This window comes from Pristiophorus japonicus, chromosome 1 (genome assembly GCF_044704955.1).
Source record: "Pristiophorus japonicus isolate sPriJap1 chromosome 1, sPriJap1.hap1, whole genome shotgun sequence".
Classification (NCBI taxonomy): Eukaryota; Metazoa; Chordata; class Chondrichthyes; family Pristiophoridae; genus Pristiophorus; species Pristiophorus japonicus.
This window is the reverse complement of record NC_091977.1, coordinates 148,937,801-148,956,408: the sequence shown is the minus strand read 5'-3', so window position 1 is coordinate 148,956,408 and position 18,608 is coordinate 148,937,801. Positions and strand designations below refer to the sequence as shown.

At 43.7% G+C, this 18,608-nt stretch overlaps 1 protein-coding gene across 1 annotated transcript in view; it reads left to right on the top strand.

The window, feature by feature from the left end:
- Nucleotides 1-18,608, top strand: part of ythdc2 (YTH domain containing 2) — a 138,020-nt gene that overhangs the window by 2,090 nt on the left and 117,322 nt on the right. The window contains exons 2-3 of the mRNA XM_070883727.1: nt 3,761-3,924; nt 15,488-15,578. Coding sequence (XP_070739828.1) covers nt 3,761-3,924; nt 15,488-15,578 — 255 coding nt within the window. The remainder of the gene's footprint in view (nt 1-3,760; nt 3,925-15,487; nt 15,579-18,608) is intronic.

Genomic DNA, 18,608 nt, shown 5'->3' with positions numbered 1-18,608 from the left:
ATAGACAGCAAGTGATTTTGGAATACCAGTACATATTGGCTTTCTGTCCTCACTTTTCTGACTTAGTGTGTATTGTTCTCTGTTCCCTATATGCACAATAACTTAGTGGTCCTTCCTTACATTTAATCGCACATCAATATATGCATTTCTTTTTATGGTTTATTCATGCCATCGGAACTTATGTTACCATGCTCTATGAATCTTGACTCCTGTGTGGTTGTAAAATAATATAATGGGTGATTTTATATTTTTGTATGGTTGTGGTGGTAGGAGGTCAATCATCACAGCCCCCAGGACATCGCTTCAGGAGTTCCTCAGCGCAGTGTCCTTGGCCCAATCATCTTCAGCTGCTTCATCAATGACCTTCCCTCCATCATAGGGTCAGAAGTGGGGATGTTCGCTGATGACTGCACATAGTGGTCAGTGCCATTTGCAACTCCTCAGATAATGGAGCAGTCCATGCCAGCATGCAACAAGTCCTGGACGAGAATCTGGCTTGGGCTGATAAGCAGCAAGTAACATTCGTGCCACACAAGTGCCAGGAAATGACTATCTCCAACAAGCGAGAGTCTAACCATCACCCCATGACATTCAATGGCATTACCATCGCTGAATTCCCCACCATCAACATCCTGGGGGTCACCATTGACTAGAAACTTAACTGGATCAGCCACAAGTACTGTGCCAACAAGAGCAGGTCAGGGGCTGGGTATTCTGCAGCGAGTCTGATGGAATTCTCTCCACTTGCCCAGTTGAGTGCAGCACCAACAACACTCGAAGCTCAGCACCATCCACGACAAAGCAGCCCGCTTGAGATTGGCACCCCATCCACCACCTTAAACATTCACTCCCTCCATCACCGAGATACCGTGGCTGCAGTGTGTACCATCTACAAGATGCACTGCACCAATTCGCGAAGGCTTCTTCGGCAGCACCTCCCAAACCTGCGACCTGTACCACCTAGAAGGACAAGGGCAGCAGGCACATGGGAACACCACCACTTGCAAGTTCCCCTTCAAGTCCCACACCATCCTTACTTGGAAATATATTGCTGTTCCTTCATTGTCGCTGGGACCAAATCCTGGAACTCCCTCCCTAACAGCACTGTGGACGTACCTTCACCATCGGTTGAAGAAGGCGGCTCACCATCATATTCTCGAGGGCAATTAGGGATGGGCAATAAATGCTGGCCTTGCAAGCGATGCCCACATCCCTTCAACGAATTTTTTTTTTTTTTTAAAAGTAGTTCCAGTTATGTTATCAACGTCTTGATTTTAAAATTCTCATCCTCATGTTCTAAACCTCTCCATGGCCGGATCCCTTCCCATCTCCAACTTCCTCCAACTCTATAACTCTGAACTCGATGTTCTTGCAATGCATCCCACACTTTCTTTGCCCCACCATTGGCGGCTTTGCTTTTAGCCGTCGTGGCCCTGTGCTTTGGAATTCCGTCCTTAAACCTTTCCACCTCTCCCCTTTAAGTGCACCAGTGCAGCCTTCGGCCGCCTGAGGAAAAAAGTGTTTAAAGACCAGGCCCTCAAATCCACCACCAAGCTCATGGTCTACAGGGCTGCAGTAATACTAGCCCTCCTGTATGGCTCCGCGACATGGACCATGTACAGTAGACACCAAGTCGCTGGAGAAATACCACCAATGATGTCTCCGCAAGATCCTGCAAATCCCCGGGAGGACAGACGCACCAACGTCAGCGTCCTCAACCATGCCAACATCCCCAGCATTGAACCATTGACCACACTTGGTCAGCTCCGCTGGGCAGGCCACATTGTCCGCATGTCAGACACGAGACTCCCAAAGCAAGCGCTCTACTCTGAACTCCTCCACGGCAAACGAGCCAAAGATGGGCAGAGAAAACGATACAAGGACACCCTCAAAGCCTCCCTGATAAAGTGTAACATCCCCACTGACACCTGGGCGACCCTGGCCGAAGACCGCCCGAGGTGAAGAAAGTGCATCCGGGAGGGTGCTGAGCTCTTCGAATCTCAACTCTGCTAGCGTGAAGAGGTCAGGCGCAGACAGCGGAAGGAGCGTGTGATAAATCAGTGCCATTTCCCCCCCCCCCCCGCTTCCTCCAACACATATTTGTCCCACCTGTGACAGGGTCTTTGGCTCTCGTATTGGACTGTTCAACCACCAAAGAACTCATTTTAGGAGTGGAAGCAAGTCTTCCTCATTGGATATATTCAAGAGGGAGTTAGATATGGCCCTTATGAATAAGGGGATCAAGGGGTATGGAGAGAAAGCAGGAAAGGGGTACTGAGGGAATGATCAGCCATGATCTTATCGAATGGTGGTGCAGGCTCAAAGGGTCGAATGGCCTACTTCTGCACCTATTTTCTATGTTTCTATCCTTAAGACCTACCATTTTGACCAAGCTTTTAGTAACCTGTCCTAATATTAGCAGCTCTGATCAGACATTTGCCTGGGAAAGGAGTAAATTTAAAGCCCACTCATCAGTGAACTGAGGTGTTAATTGGTTAATCAATGTTCATTGGTTAATCATCCGAGAGGGGGGTCATTTGCAATCTCAAAGTACCTGCTATTGCCAGAAATGGCCTACTTTGTTCCTCAGGAGCAATTGTGACACCTTGTGAGTTTCATTCTATTCAATTCATCAGTGTGGCAAGCAGCCAGATAGGTTTTATAAAACCCCTCTAGTTAAAAGGCAAAGACTAGGCCCCTTCAGAATTTAGCACATGCACAGGTTAACACAGAAATCCTGAGGTTACGGTCTGTCATTCACTGCTCCTCCACAGGCTGCGCTGTGCCCCCCCTCCTTCTCCCCCCCCCCCCCCCCATTCCACAGAGCCAAAAATCAGTGTAATCTCTCAAATCGTGGAAACTGTCAAACTTTGGCTTTTCTGTGGTAAATACCCCATTCAGAGTTAGAATACTCCACAGTCACCTAATGTTCAGAGCTTGCAAGCGCATTGATAGTTGATAGCAAAATTGAATGGAAAATATTGACAAATGTATGTCCAAAATTGTGACAACAGGTAGTGAGGAGCAAGTGTGTCCCATACATTTAAAAAAAAATCAAAATACTTAAGAAAAACTTGCATTTATATAGCGCCTTTCGTTACCTCAAGATTTTCCAATGTGCTAGTTGATTTGCTGTGCAGTTGCACACGGTAAGTCAGAGAATATGGTCACTCTGTTGCCTGTTTCGGATTGTGTTTCTTTCTCTGGTCTTGTTCTTTTTGTTCCTCTTCTGTTTCTCATTGTCTTTTCTCTCCTTAACGTGGCTTCTCTCCTTTTTTTCTTTTGGGTGGTTGGTGGTGAATGATATGCAATGGTGTGGTGGAGAAAAGAATCACCAACTGTTGCAGGTGCATGGAAAATGTGGCTCGCTTGCTTCCAACAAAGTTCCCTATATGCTTAGTCTCACTATACTTGGTACTCGGCATTCAGGGTGAATTTTGAATTGTGTACTGCTGAATATATTTAATGTATGACTCACTGGGATACCATTCAGATAATTTTTAATCAATATGATCATTTATAAGGGATGTAGAACTAGTAAATATTGAGGAATTATAGGTGTCAAGAATGATGAAACGTTGGTACATACTTGTGAAATATTAAAATTTCATTTTGAGCAGTGAAACTCAACCAAGTTACGTAGAGCGAGTAGGAATTTTAGTTTTGTTTGAATACTAGTTATGTCATTGGACATTGTGTAGAATTGATTTAAGATAGGTTTTACATGTAAAACCTTTCAACAACATCCTTGTTTCCTTAGATCTAATATGTCAAGGCCTACAAGTGTGTCCCCACGACCTGGCAGTGCCCAGTCAAGCCAAGCTGCATCTAAAGCCAAAGGATTCAAGGATATCCGGATTGATGAAGAAGTGAAAATTGCAGTTAACATCGCCCTAGAGAGATTCCGTTACAGTGATCAAAAAGGTGGATGCAGTAAAAGTGCATTTGTTGAAAAATTATTTTTAATTTTCTTTGATATTAATATCTGTATAATGAAACTTGGATTATTTTGAAAGTCATTGGATAATGCTTTTGATTTCGTATTGTCTTATTTAAAAACTTAATTGAAAAATAAAATAATTTAGAAGCTAAATTCCATATTTAAGTTACTGTCCTACTTTGCTTAGAACATGTGCATTGCAAAATAAATGTCCTTTTAATCGTTTTCTCGGCACTATCATTGAAGGAAGAAACAAATTTATTTAGTCCCTTATCACAACCTTAGGATATCCTAAGCACTTTACTATCAATGGATTATTTTCAAAGTGCAGTCAATATTATTAGATAGACAAACACAGCAACGAATTTGTGAACTACAAGGTCCCACAAACCATGTGAAATGAATAGCCAGTTAATCTGTTCTTGTGGTGTTGATTTGAGAGAGAAAAGTTGGGCAGAACACCTGCCTTTTGAATACTGCAGTGGGATATCTTGGCTCAATCGTAGCACTCTTGCCTCCGAGTCAAGATTCTGGATTCAAGTCCAATTGAGACTTGAGCATACAATCAAGACGAACACTTCTGTGCAGTGAGGGAGCACTGCACTGTTGGAAGTGCTGTATTTTGGATGAGGCGCTAAGAGGCCCTTTCATCCTCTCGGGTAGACATAAATGATCCCATGGCACTCTTCAAAGAAGAGCACAGGAACTCTCCCTGGCCAATATTTATCCCTCAACCAGCATCACTAGTCATTAGAAACATAGACATAGAAAATAGTTGCAGGAGTAGACCATTCGGCCCTTCGAGCCTGCACAGCCATTCAATGAGTTCATGGCTGAACATGCAACTTCAGTACCCCATTCCTGCTTTCTCGCCATACCCCTTGATCCCCCTAGTAGTAAGGACTACATCTAACTCCTTTTTGAATATATTTAGTGAATTGGCCTCAACAACTTTCTGTGGTCGAGAATTCCACAGGTTCACCACTCTGGGTGAAGAAGTTTCTCCTCATCTCGGTTCTAAATGGCTTACCCCTTATCCTTAGACTGTGACTTCTGGTTCTGGACTTCCCCAACATTGGGAACATTCTTCCTGCATCTAACCTGTCTAAACCCGTCAGAATTTTAAACGTTTCTATGAGATTCCCTCTCATTCTTCTGAACCCCAGTGAATACAAGCCCAGTTGATCCAGTCTTTCTTGATAGGTCAGTCCCGCCATCCCGGGAATCAGTCTGGTGAACCTTCGCTGCACTCCCTCAATAGCAAGAATGTACTTCCTCAAGTTAGGAGACCAAAACTGTACACAATACTCCAGGTGTGGCCTCACCAAGGCCCTGTACAACTGTAGTAACACCTCCGTGCCCCTGTACTCATCCCCTCGCTATGAAGGCCAACATGCCATTTGCTTTCTTAACCGCCTGCTGTACCTGCATGCCAACCTTCAATGACTGATGTACCATGACACCCAGGTCTCGTTGCACCTCCCCTTTTCCTAATCTGTCACCATTCAGATAATAGTCTGTCTCTTTGTTTTTACCACCAAAGTGGATAACCTCACATTTATCCACATTATACTTCATCTGCCATGCATTTGCCCACTCACTTAACCTATCCAAGTCACTCTGCAACCTCATAGCATCCTCCTTGCAGCTCACACTGTCACCCAACTTCGTGTCATCCACAAATTTGGAGATACTACATTTAATCCCCTCGTCTAAATCATTAATGTACAATGTAAACAGCTGGGGCCCCAGTATTGAAACCTGCGGTACCCCACTAGTCACTGCCTGCCATTCTGAAAAGTACCCATTTACTCCTACTCTTTGCTTCCTGTCTGCCAACCAGTTTTCAATTCACGTCAGCACACTACTCCCAATCCCATGTGCTTTAACTTTGGACATTAATCTCTTGTGTGGGACCTTGTTGAAAGCCTTCTGAAAGTCCAAATACACCACATCAACTGGTTCTCCCTTGTCCACTCTACTGGAAACATCCTCAAAAAATTCCAGCAGATTTGTCCAGCATGATTTCCCTTTCACAAATCCATGCTGACTTGGATTTATCAAGTCACACCTTTCCAAATGCGCTGCTATGACATCCTTAATAATTGATTCCATCATTTTACCCACTACCGATGTCAGGCTGACCGGTCTATAATTCCGTTTTCTCTCCCTCCTTTTTTTTTTTAAAGTGGGGTTACATTGGCTACCCTCCACTCCATAGGAACTGATCCAGAATCTATGGAATGTTGGAAAATGACTGTCAATGCATTCGCTATTTCCAAGGCCATCTCCTTAAGTACTCTGGGATGCAGTCCATCGGGCCCTAAGGATTTATCGGCCTTCAATCCCATCAATTTCCGCAATACAATTTCCCGACTAATAAGGATTTCCCTCAGTTCCTCCTTCTTACTAGACCCTCTGACCCCTTTTATATCTGGAAGGTTGTTTGTGTTCTCCTTAGTGAACACCAAACCAAAGTACTTGTTCAATTGGTCTGCCATTTCTTTGTTCCTCTTTATGACTTCCCCCTGATTCTGACTGCAGGGGACCTATGTTTGTCTTTACTAACCTTTTTCTCTTTACATATCTATCGAAGCTTTTGCAGTCCGTCTTAATGTTCCCTGTAAGCTTCCTCTCGTACTCTATTTTCCCTGCCCTAATCAAACCCTCTGTCCTCTGCTGAGTTCTAAATTTCTCCCAGTCCCTGGGTTCGCTGCTTCTTCTGGCCAATTTGTATGCCACTTCCTTGGCTTTAATACTATCCCTGATTTTCCTTGATAGCCACGGTTGAGCCACCTTCCCTTTTTTATTTTTACGCCAGACAGGAATGTACAATTGTTGTAGTTCATTCATGCGGTCTCTAAATGTCTGCCATTGCCCATCCACAGTCAACCCCTTAAGTATCATTCGCCAATCAATCCTAGCTAATTCACGCCTCATACCTTCAAAGCTACCTTTCTTTAAGTTCTGGACCATGGTCTCTGAATTAACTGTTTCATTCTCCATCCTAATGTAGAATTCCACCATACTCTTCCCCAAGGGGCCTCGCACAACGAGATTGCTAATTAATCCTCTCTCATTACACAACACCCAGTCTAAGATGGCCTCCCCCCCTAGTTGGTTCCTCGACATATTGGTCGAGAAAACCATCCCTTATGCACTCCAGGAAATCCTCCTCCACCGTATTGCTTCCAGTTTGGTTAGCCCAATCTATATGTATATTAAAGTCACCCATGATAACTGCTGCACCTTTATTGCATGCACCCCTAATTTACTGCTTGATGCCTTCCCCAACATCACGACTACTGTTTGGAGGTCTGTACACAACTCCCACTAATGTTTTTTGCCCTTTGGTGTTCTGCAGCTCTACCCATATAGATTCCAAGCTAATGTCCTTTCTAACTATTGCATTAATCTCCTCATTCACCAGCAATGCTAATCCACCTCCTTTTCCTTTTATTCTATCCTCCCTGAATGTTGAATACCCTTGGATGTTGAGTTCCCAGCCCTGATCATCCTGGAGCCACGTCTCTCTAATCCCAATCACATCATATTTGTTAACATCTATTTGCACAGTTAATTCATCCACCTTATTATGGACACTCCTTGCATTAAGACACAAAACCTTCAGGCTTGTTTTTTTAACATCCTTTGTCCTTTTAGAATTATGATGTAGTGTGACCCTTTTTGTTTCTTGCCTTTGTTTACTCGGCCTTCCACTATTGCTTTTTACTTTTCGACCATCTGTTTCTGACTCCATATTACTTCACCCTGTCTCACTGCATAGGTTCCCATCCTCCTGCCATATTAGTTTAAACACTCCCGAACTGCATTAGCAAATGTTACCCCCAGGACATCAGTTCCAGTCCTGCCCAAGTGCAAACCGTCCCTTTTGTACAGGTCTCACTTCCCCCAGAACTGGTTCCAATGTCCCAGGAATTTGAAATCCCTCCCTCTTGCACCACTGCTCAAGCCACGTATTTATTCTAACTATCCTGCTCCCTCTACTCTGATTAACACGTGGCACTGGTAGCAATCCAGAGATTACTACCTTTGAGGTCCTACTTTTTAATTTAACTCCTAGCTCCCTAAATTCAGCTTGTAGGACCTCTTCCCGCTTCTTACCTATATCGTTGGTACCTACATGTACCACGACAACTGGCTGTTCACCCTCCCTCTCCAGAATGCTCTGCACCACTCCGAGACATCCTTGACCCTTGCACCAGGGAGGCAACATACCATCCTGGAGCCTCGGTTGCGGCCGCAGAAACTCCTATCTATTCCCCTTACAATAGAGTCCCCTATCACTATAGTTCTCCCACTCTTTTTCTCGCCCTTCTGTGTAGCAGAGCCACCCATGAACCTGGCTGCTGGTGCCTTCCGCTGGTAAGTCATCTCCCAACAGTATCTAAAACGGTATATCTGTTTTGGAGGGAGATGACCGCAGGAGACTCCTGCACTACCTTCCTGCTCTTGCCTTGTCTCTTGGTCACCCATTCACTATCTGTCCTAACCCTTACCTGCAGTGTGAACAACTCACTAAATGTGCTATCGACAACATTCTCAGCATCGCACATGCTCCAGAGTGAGTCCATCTGCAGCTCCAGTGCCGTCATGCGGTCTGTCAGGAGCTGCAGCTGGACACACTTTCCGCACACATAGTAGTCAGGGACACTGGAATTATCTCATTGCTGATTATGGGACCTTACTGTGGGCAAATTAGCTGTTAGATTTCCTACTTTAGAAGTACCTCATTGGCTTTCAAGCACTTTGAGAAAAATCAATTTTGGCAGTTAACAAATGTGCAAGTTCCAAAAGACATTCAGTACTCAAAAGGGTTAATTGCGCCGTTTCACTTCAGCGATGTGTGCCAGTGGCAAAACCTAAGATTCTATATAAATGTAAGTTCTCCTCTGAGCAAGCAAACGTGGCTTCAGTTTAACATCTCACTCGAGATGGGACTTTCCTCTATTCTGCACTGAAACCTTCCCTCAGTACTACACTGAGGCATTAGCCTTAAAATGTGTTCAAGCTTTTCAAGCTTTAACACACCATTTTCCAAGTTACCTTAGACAAGTTAGTTCTGTGTTACCAGTTGAGGCAAGCTGACTTGTAAGCATGCAACCTATTGTGCCTGCGCAGTTTTTCTGAAAGAACTATCCACTTAGTTCTGTTCCCTGCCCTTTCCCTATACCTTTTAAGATTTTTACAGTATATGTATCCATTTCAGTTTGGAAGTTTTTTTTTAAAAGCTTAATTAACTCGTCCTACTTTTTCAAATATGTATTCACTCGATTCTACTTCCACTACTGATTCTGGTAGGTCATTCCATGTCCTAACAATTTTCTGTGTAAAATAAATACATTCTTCGAACCTTTTCTTTTCTTTTGGTGATGGTCTTAAATTTGTGCATTCCAGTTAATTCATTGACCAGTCTTTGCAGTATGCCATACTCCCAATTTCTTTGCTGTCTACTAGTCACGCACCACTTGCCTTTTACAAATCTGCGCTGGCTGTCCTTGATTGATCCATGTTGTACGCAAGTATTAATTTTATTCTGTATTATGGCCTCTAGAAGCTTGCTTACTACTGATGTTGGGCTGATCAGTCTATAGTTACACAGTTTATTTCTGACCCATCTTGAGCAAAGGTGTTACGTTGACGACCATCCATTCCTCTGGCACAACTTAAGCTGTGAGGGGGATACAAAAAGAGCCTGCAAAGGGATATAGACAGGTTAAGTGAGTGGACAATAAGGTGGAGTATAATGTGAGGTTATTCACTTTGGTAGGAAGAATAGAAAAACTATTTTTTAAATGGCGAAAAACTGTTAAATGTTGGTGTTCAGAGAGATTTAGGTGTCCTCGTACAGGAAACGCAAAGTTATGCAGGAACGGCAAGCAATTAAGAAGGCAAATGGCATGTTAGACTTTATTGCAAGGGAATTGGAGTACAAGAGTAAGGAAGTCTTACTACAGTTGTACAGGGCTTTGGTGAGACCACACCTAGAGTACTGTGCACAGTTTTGGTCTTATTTGAGAAAGAACATACTTGCCTTGGAGGCAGTACAACGAAGGTTCACTAGATTGGGATGAGAGGGTTGTCCTATGAGGAAAAATTGAGTAGATTGGGCCTACACGCTCTAGAGTTTAGAAGAATGAGGTGATCTCATTGAAACATACAAGATTCTGAGGGGGATTGACAGGGTAGATGCTGAGAGGTTGTTTCCCCTGGCTGGAGAGTCTAGAACTAGGGGACATAGTCTCAGGATAAGGGGTCGGCCATTTAAGACTGAGATGAGGAGGAATTTCTTCTCGGTTGTGAATCTAAAAAATTATCTACCCCAAAGGGCTGTGTATGCTGAATCGTGTATATTCAAGGCTGAGGTAGATAGATTTTTGGCCTCTAGGAGAATCAAAGTATATGGAGATCGTGGAGTTGAGATCGAAAATCAGCCATGATCTATTTAAATGGCAGAGCAGGCTCGAGGGGCTGTCTGACTTCGTCTTGCTCCTAATTCTTATGTTCTTATGTTGTCATTAAGTTCCATATCTTGGGTTGTTTGAAAGATTGTGGTCAGATGCTCTGCTGTTTCCTCTTTGGTTTCCCTCAGTATTTCTTATCATCCTATCTAATTGCTGCACTTTCTCTTTCACCTTTTATTCCCACTATCTCACCTTTATGTGAAAACTCAGGCAAAATCTCCACTATTCTGAAGTTTTTTTGGGAGTCTCTGATCAGCTTTATAACTGGCACGATAAATGCTATATCTCGTGTACATTGATTTGCGAGAACTTTTTGCTTTGATTCTCTGATGCAGCAAGGTTTGGTTGCAGCCAAGTCACTGGACAGGGTAGATGCAAGTCATTTTCCAACAGGCAGAAATAGAAAAACACTTTGAACTTCTCTGCATGTGCTCCTGGAGGTGGGGGGAGTTACAGGCCAGTATTGGTAGGGAGCTGGTGCAGGATGGCTGCCAATGCAGCCAACTGGAGAATAGGGCACGTCACAGGAACCTGAAAGAAAATAATAAGGTGAAGGAATGTTTGAATGAGTGTCGAGAGGAAAACTGATAGTTGGGCAGTAATCCTATTTAATAGTTAAGACAACCTCACAGTCTGGAGGAGCAAAATTCTAGCAGTTTATCATCTGAATCCCAAGATATTCAGGGTGCAGGACATTCTGAAATGGGAGGGAGAACAGCCAGTTGTCGTGGTGCACATTGGTACCAACGACATAGGTAAAAAAAGGGATGAGGTCCTACGAAAAGAATTTAAGGAGCTAGGAGCTAAATTAAAAAGTAGGACCTCAAAAGTAGTAATCTCGGGATTGCTACCAGTGCCACGTGCTAGTCAGAGTAGGAATCGCAGGATAGCGCAGATGAATACATGGCTTGAGCAGTGGTGCAGCAGGGAGGGATTCAAATTCTTGGGGCATTGGAACCGGTTCTGGGGGAGGTGGGACCAGTACAAACCGGACGGTCTGCACCTGGGCAGGTCCGGAACCAATGTCCTAGGGGGAGTGTTTGCTAGTGCTGTTGGGGAGGAGTTAAACTAATATTGCAGGGGGATGGGAACCTATACAGGGAGACAGAGGGAGACAAAAAGGAAGCAAAAGCAAAAGACAGAAAGGAGATGAGGAAAAGTGGAGGGCAGAGAAACCCAAGGCAAAGAACAAAAAGGGCCACTGTACAGCAAAATTCTAAAAGGACAAAGGGTGTTAAAAAAACAAGCCTGAAGGCTTTGTGTCTTAATGCAAGGAGTATCCGCAATAAGGTGGATGAATTAATTGTGCAAATAGATGTTAACAAATATGATGTGATTGGGATTACGGAGACGTGGCTCCAGGATGATCAGGGCTGGGAACTCAACATCCAGGGGTATTCAACATTCAGGAAGGATAGAATAAAAGGAAAAGGAGGTGGGGTAGCATTACTGGTTAAAGAGGAGATTAATGCAATAGTTAGGAAAGACATTAGCTTGGATGATGTGGAATCTATATGGGTGGAGCTGCAGAACACTAAAGGGCAAAAATCGTTAGTGGGAGTTGTGTACAGACCTCCAAACAGTAGTAGTGATGTTGGGGAGGGCATCAAACAGGAAATTAGGAGTGCATGCAATAAAGGTGCAGCAGTTATAATGGGTGACTTTAATATGCACATAGATTGGGCTAGCCAAACTGGAAGCAATACGGTGGAGGAGGATTTCCTGGAATGCATAAGGGATGGTTTTCTAGACCAATATGTCGAGGAACCAACTAGGGGGGAGGCCATCTTAGACTGGGTGTTGTGTAATGAGAGAGGATTAATTAGCAATCTCATTGTGCGAGGCCCCTTGGGGAAGAGTGACCATAATATGGTGGAATTCTGCATTAGGATGGAGAATGAAACAGTTAATTCAGAGACCATGGTCCAGAACTTAAAGAAGGGTAACTTTGAAGGTATGAGGCATGAATTGGCTAAGATAGATTGGCTAATGATACTTAAGGGGTTGACTGTGGATGGGCAATGGCAGACATTTAGAGAACGCATGGATGAATTACAACAATTGTACATTCCTGTCTGGCGTAAAAATAAAAAAGGGAAGGTGGCTCAACCGTGGCTATCAAGGGAAATCAGGGATAGTATTAAAGCCAAGGAAGTGGCATACAAATTGGCCAGAAATAGCAGCGAACCTGAGGACTGGGAGAAATTTAGAACTCAGCAGAGGAGGACAAAGGGTTTGATTAGGGCAGGGAAAATGGAGTACGAGAAGAAGCTTGCAGGGAACATTAAGGCGGATTGCAAAAGTTTCTATAGGTATGTAAAGAGAAAGAGGTTAGTAAAAACAAATGTAGGTCCCCTGCAGTCAGAATCAGGGGAAGTCATAACGGGGAACAAAGAAATGGCAGACCAATTGAACAAGTACTTTGGTTCAGTATTCACTAAGGAGGACACAAACAACCTTCCGGATATAAAAGTGGTCAGAGGGTCTATTAAAGAGGAGGAACTGAGGGAAATCTTTATTAGTCGGGAAATTGTGTTGGGGAAATTGATGGGATTGAAGGCCGATAAATCCCCAGGGCCTGATGGACTGCATCCCAGAGTACTTAAGGAGGTGGCCTTGGAAATAGCGGATGCATTGACAGTCATTTTCCAACATTCCATTGACTCTGGATCAGTTCCTATCGAGTGGAGGGTAGCCAATGTAACCCCACTTTTTAAAAAAGGAGGGAGAGAGAAAGCAGGGAATTATAGACCGGTCAGCCTGACCTCAGTAGTGGGTAAAATGATGGAATCAATTATTAAGGATGTCATAGCAGCGCATTTGGAAAATGGTGACATGATAGGTCCAAGTCAGCATGGATTTGTAAAAGGGAGATCATGCTTGACAAATCTTCTGGAATTTTTTGAGGATGTTTCCAATAAAGTGGACAAAGGAGTACCAGTTGATGTGGTATATTTGGACTTTCAGAAGGCTTTCGACAAGGTCCCACACAGGAGATTAATGTGCAAAGTTAAAGCACATGGGATTGGGGGTAGTGTGCTGACGTGGATTGAGAACTGGTTGTCAGACAGGAAGCAAAGAGTAGGAGTAAATGGGTACTTTTCGGAATGGCAGGCAGTGACTAGTGGGGTACCGCAGGGTTCTGTGCTGGGGCCCCAGCTGTTTACATTATACATTAATGATTTAGACGAAGGGATTAAATGTAGTATCTCCAAATTTGCGGATGACACTAAGTTGGGTGGCAGTGTGAGCTGCGAGGAGGATGCTATGAGGCTACAGAGTGACTTGGATAGGTTAGGTGAGTGGGCAAATGCGTGGCAGATGAAGTATAATGTGGATAAATGTGAGGTTATCCACTTTGGTGGTAAAAACAGAGAGACAGACTATTATCTGAATGGTGACAGATTAGGAAAAGGGAAGGTGCAACGAGACCTGGGTGTCATGGTACATCAGTCATTGAAGGTTGGCATGCAGGTACAGCAGGCGGTTAAGAAAGCAAATGGCATGTTGGCCTTCATAGCGAGGGGATTTGAGTACAGGGGCAGGGAGGTGTTGCTACAGTTGTACAGGGCCTTGGTGAGACCACACCTGGAGTATTGTGTACAGTTTTGGTCTCCTAACTTGAGGAAGGACATACTTGCTGTTGAGGGAGTGCAGCGAAGATTCACCAGACTGATTCCCGGGATGGTGGGACTGACCTATCAAGAAAGACTGAATCAACTGGGCTTGTATTCACTGGAGTTCAGAAGAGTGAGAGGGGACCTCATAGAAACGTTTAAAATTCTGACGGGTTTGGACAGGTTGGATGCAGGAAGAATGTTCCCAATGTTGGGGAAGTCCAGAACCAGGGGTCACAGTCTAAGGATAAGGGGTAAGCCATTTAGGACCGAGATAAGGAGAAACTTCTTCACCCAGAGAGTGGTGAACCTGTGGAATTCTCTACCACAGGAAGTAGTTGAGGCCAATTCACTAAATATATTCAAAAGGGAGTTAGATGAAGTCCTTAGTACTCGGGGGATCAAGGGGTATGGCGTGAAAGCAGGAAGTGGGTACTGAAGTTTCATGTTCAGCCATGAACTCGTTGAATGGCGGTGCAGGCTAGAAGGGCTGAATGGCCTGCTCCTGCACCTATTTTCTATGTTTCTATGTTTCTATATGATTCCCAACCTGGAAATCATTCCCATGATTCACCTTGTATAATATACTCTTTGAAGTTAGAGTTTTGTTTGGGTTCCATTTCTTTTGTTGACAGCAGATACTGTGTTTGTAGAGCCCACTGCCCTTGTATAGTAAGCTTTCATTCTAGAGAGGTTCATTGCTTTGATGAACTAATAAACATGACTGATGAAAGAATGTTTAACCATTAATTGCAAAATTAGGGATTTTAGCAGTATGCTGTACTCTCTGTACAGCGATGACGCCGCAAGATCCTGCAAATCCCCTGGGAGGACAGACGCACAAACATTAGCGTCCTCGTCCAGGCCAACATCCCCAGCATTGAAGCACTGACCACGCTTGATCAGCTCCGCTGGGCAGGCCACATAGTTCGCATGCCAGACACGAGACTCCCAAAGCAAGTGCTCTACTCAGAAATTGTCAACAGCAAACGAGCCAAAGGTGGGCAGAGAAAACGTTACAAGGACACCCTCAAAGCCTCTCTGATAAAGTGCGACATCCTCAGTGACGCCTGGGAGTCTCTGGCCATAGACCGCCTTAAGTGGAGGAAGTGCATTCAGGAGGGCGCTGAGCTCCTCGAATATCGTCGCTGCGAGCATGCAGAAATCAAGCGCAGGCAGCGGAAGGAGCGTGCGGCAAACCAGGCTCCCTGCCCACCCTTTCCCTCAACGACTATCTGTCTCACCTGTGGCAGAGACTGTGGTTCTCGTATTGGACTGTACAGCCACCTAAGAACTCTTGCTAAGAGTGGAAGCAAGTCGTCCTCTATTCCGAGGGACTGCCTTTGATTTGATGTACGAAAGGCATTTTAAATTGTGAAAACTAGATAAAATATTACATAACTGACATTTGTACTAGCAATAACTGATCATTTTATTTCTTCTAGAAATGGAATTTCCATCCTCCTTGACTAGTACAGAAAGGGCATTTATTCATCGTCTTGCCCAGTCCCTTGGCCTGATCTCTAAAAGCAAAGGGTGAGTCACAAAGAGTTGGGACATGTTTGCTTACATGTTTGAGTATCCTTCTGTAACCAGTTTTACAGAATACATTGTTCAGGGTCAGTGATGCAGATTCTTCTAGCTAATAAACAACTAGAACATAAACAGATCACAATTGTGATGCGTATTTTGATATATTTACATTGTATTTAACTATTTTCAGTCTTCCCACTATTTTACACTGATGATGTAAATACACGTGAAAATAAATCAATTATTGTTAAATGGTGCTGCGTTGTATGCACGAAGAAAGTGGAAAGATTGTTGCCACTTAATGGGGTAGAATTTCCGATATCCCGGGCCCGTACAAAGTTTCTACGGACCCAGGAAGGCATTGGAAAAAGCGGGTTTTAGCGCGCAATGCGCATGTGCTGAAAACCAGCTTTTCCGATCTGTCAAGCTGGAGATTGTTAGAAAATGTGAAGTCATGCACTTTGGCAGAAAAAAAATCAAAGCGCAAGTTATTATTTAAATGGGGAAAGATTGCAAAGTGCCGCAGTATAGCGGGACCTGGGGGTACTTGTGCATGAAACACAAAAGGATAGTATGCAGATACAGCAAGTGATCAGGAAGGCCAATGGTATCTTGGCCTTTATTGCAAAGGGGATGGAGTGTAAAAGCTGGGAAGTTTTGCCACAACTATATGAGGTATTGGTGAGGCCACACCTGGAATACTGTGTGCAGTTTTGGTTTCTATATTTACGAAAGGATATACTTGCTTTGGAGGCAGTTCAGAGAAGGTTCACTAGGTTGATTCTGGGGATGAGGGGGTTGACTTATGAGGAAAGGTTGAGTAAGTTGGGCCTCTGCTCATTGGAATTCAGAAGAATGAGAGGTGATCTTATCGAAACGTATAAGATTATGAGTGGGCTTGACAGGTGGATGCAGAGAGGATGTTTCCACTGATGGGGGAGACTAGAACAAGAGGGCATGACCTTAGAATAAGGGGCCGCCCATTTAAAACTGAGATGAGGAGAAATTTCTTCTGAGGGTTGTAAATCTGTGGAATTCGCTGCCACAGAGCTGTGGAAGCTGGGACATTGAATAAATTTAAGACAGAAATAGACAGTTTCTTAAACGATAAGGGACTATGGGGAGCGGGCGGGGAAGTGGAGCTGAGTCCATAATCAGATTCACCATGATCTTATTAAATGGGGCCGTATGGCCTACTCCTGCTCCTATTTTTTATGTTCTTATAATGGGCCTGAAATTCCGATCGAGGTCTTCCCACAGGCAATCAACTGTAAAAGTTAAAAAAGATGCACACTTACTTGTTCCTGCTGTGCCTGCTCGAGCTTCCGATCTTGAGACCTTCACTCCCTAAGCATCGGAGCGCGTGCACGTTGGGACGTCCGTATGCGGGAACTGGAGTCACATGGCTCTGAGCAGCCAATCAGGGTACAATATTTTCTCATTCATAATAATGGGTACTCCCTAAGTTGGAGTTCCCATTATTATGAATGAGAAACTCCCCCAAACACACAACACTAAAAAAATAGAAAAATACACTACATATTTAAGATTCATTTAAATTATAGTTCTTATTTTTAAAAAAAAATATATTTTCCCGACTTTTTAACAATTTTTTTTAATTATGCCTTAAAATAAACTTACCGCTGTGGGGAGGGTTTTTAACAATAAAATGTGTTTTTATAACTTTATTTTAAAATATTTGTGTATTTTTAAACACTTGTGCCTGTAAAAGCTTTTTCAGGCGCAAGATTTTTGAGGACATTTGCTGGGCAAGATATGCGTAAATATCAGAAATCTTGCCCTGCAAGTATCCTCGCTCTCGATATGCGTGAGATCTGTCAAGCCAGAAACTTGACAGATCGGAAAAGTTAGTTTTCAGTGCATGCGCATTGCGTGCTATAAAACGGCTTTTCCGATGCCTTCCAGGGTCCGTAGAAACTTCGTATGGACCCGGGACATCGGAATTTCATAGCTCCATCAGGCAGAATAAAGTCCCCAAAATGAACTCAATGAAAATGATCCATTTGCTACCTGCAAATCAAACACTTTGTCAGCAATAGCCAAATGGGGTAGAGTTACTCAGTACCGGAGAAAACTCTGACATACCTTAACCATCCACAAAAAAGCAGTTGAGCAACTTCTTTTGTGAGAATTAATTACCTTTATCTCCATGAGTGTAGAAAATAATTCTTGGTGGTGGAGATGGAGGAGGAAGAAATGTGCATGGGGAAAGCCTAGGAAAAAGCTCTAAACTCACATGCGTCAACAGTTGAGTTGATTTCTGAAGCAGCGCATAATCTCCACTTAAAATAAATTTACAGGTGGACAGATTAAAATAAACACTATCTCTCTACCTGTTTGAGAAAATAGAACTCTTGTGTCTTGAGATTATATTCACCTTGTACTATAATGAAGTAACAGTAATCCACTTGTAGTTTTCCATATAACCTAGTTCCAAGTGTTACTGTTATCAAATTCATTACAGTTAGTTTGTCATTATCTGGAAAAACTCTCTGTTCTTCCCCCCCCTGCACCCCTCCTCCCCCCCCCCAGCACCCCCAAAACCACACTCTATTTAAATCCCTTCAGTCTTGTTTTCACTCTCTCCACAGTACTGGCAGTGCCCTGGTCAAAGTCACCAATTATGTCCTTTGTGAAGGTGGTACGTTATCCTGCCTTGTCCTCAGTGATCTTTCCAAGGCCTTCATTACGATTGATAATTCTATTCTCCTCTACTACTTTATTGTTCACCTTAATGTACCACTATCCTATGGTTCCATTCCTACTCATCTCAACATAGCCAGTAGTACTCCTGCAGAGTTCCCCACCCTCACGCAGTCGCTCTTGGTTTGCTCAAGGCTCCATCCTCGAGTCTCACTGTCACTCTTTATCTATATATTGCCTCTTGTCAACATTATCTTTAAGCAGGGGATCGTATTCCACATTTACACTGGTGAAATTCCAACTTTACCTCTCGGTCATTACCTTGATCTCCACGACGTTTACAGTTCTATCCAACTGCTTGCCTGACAT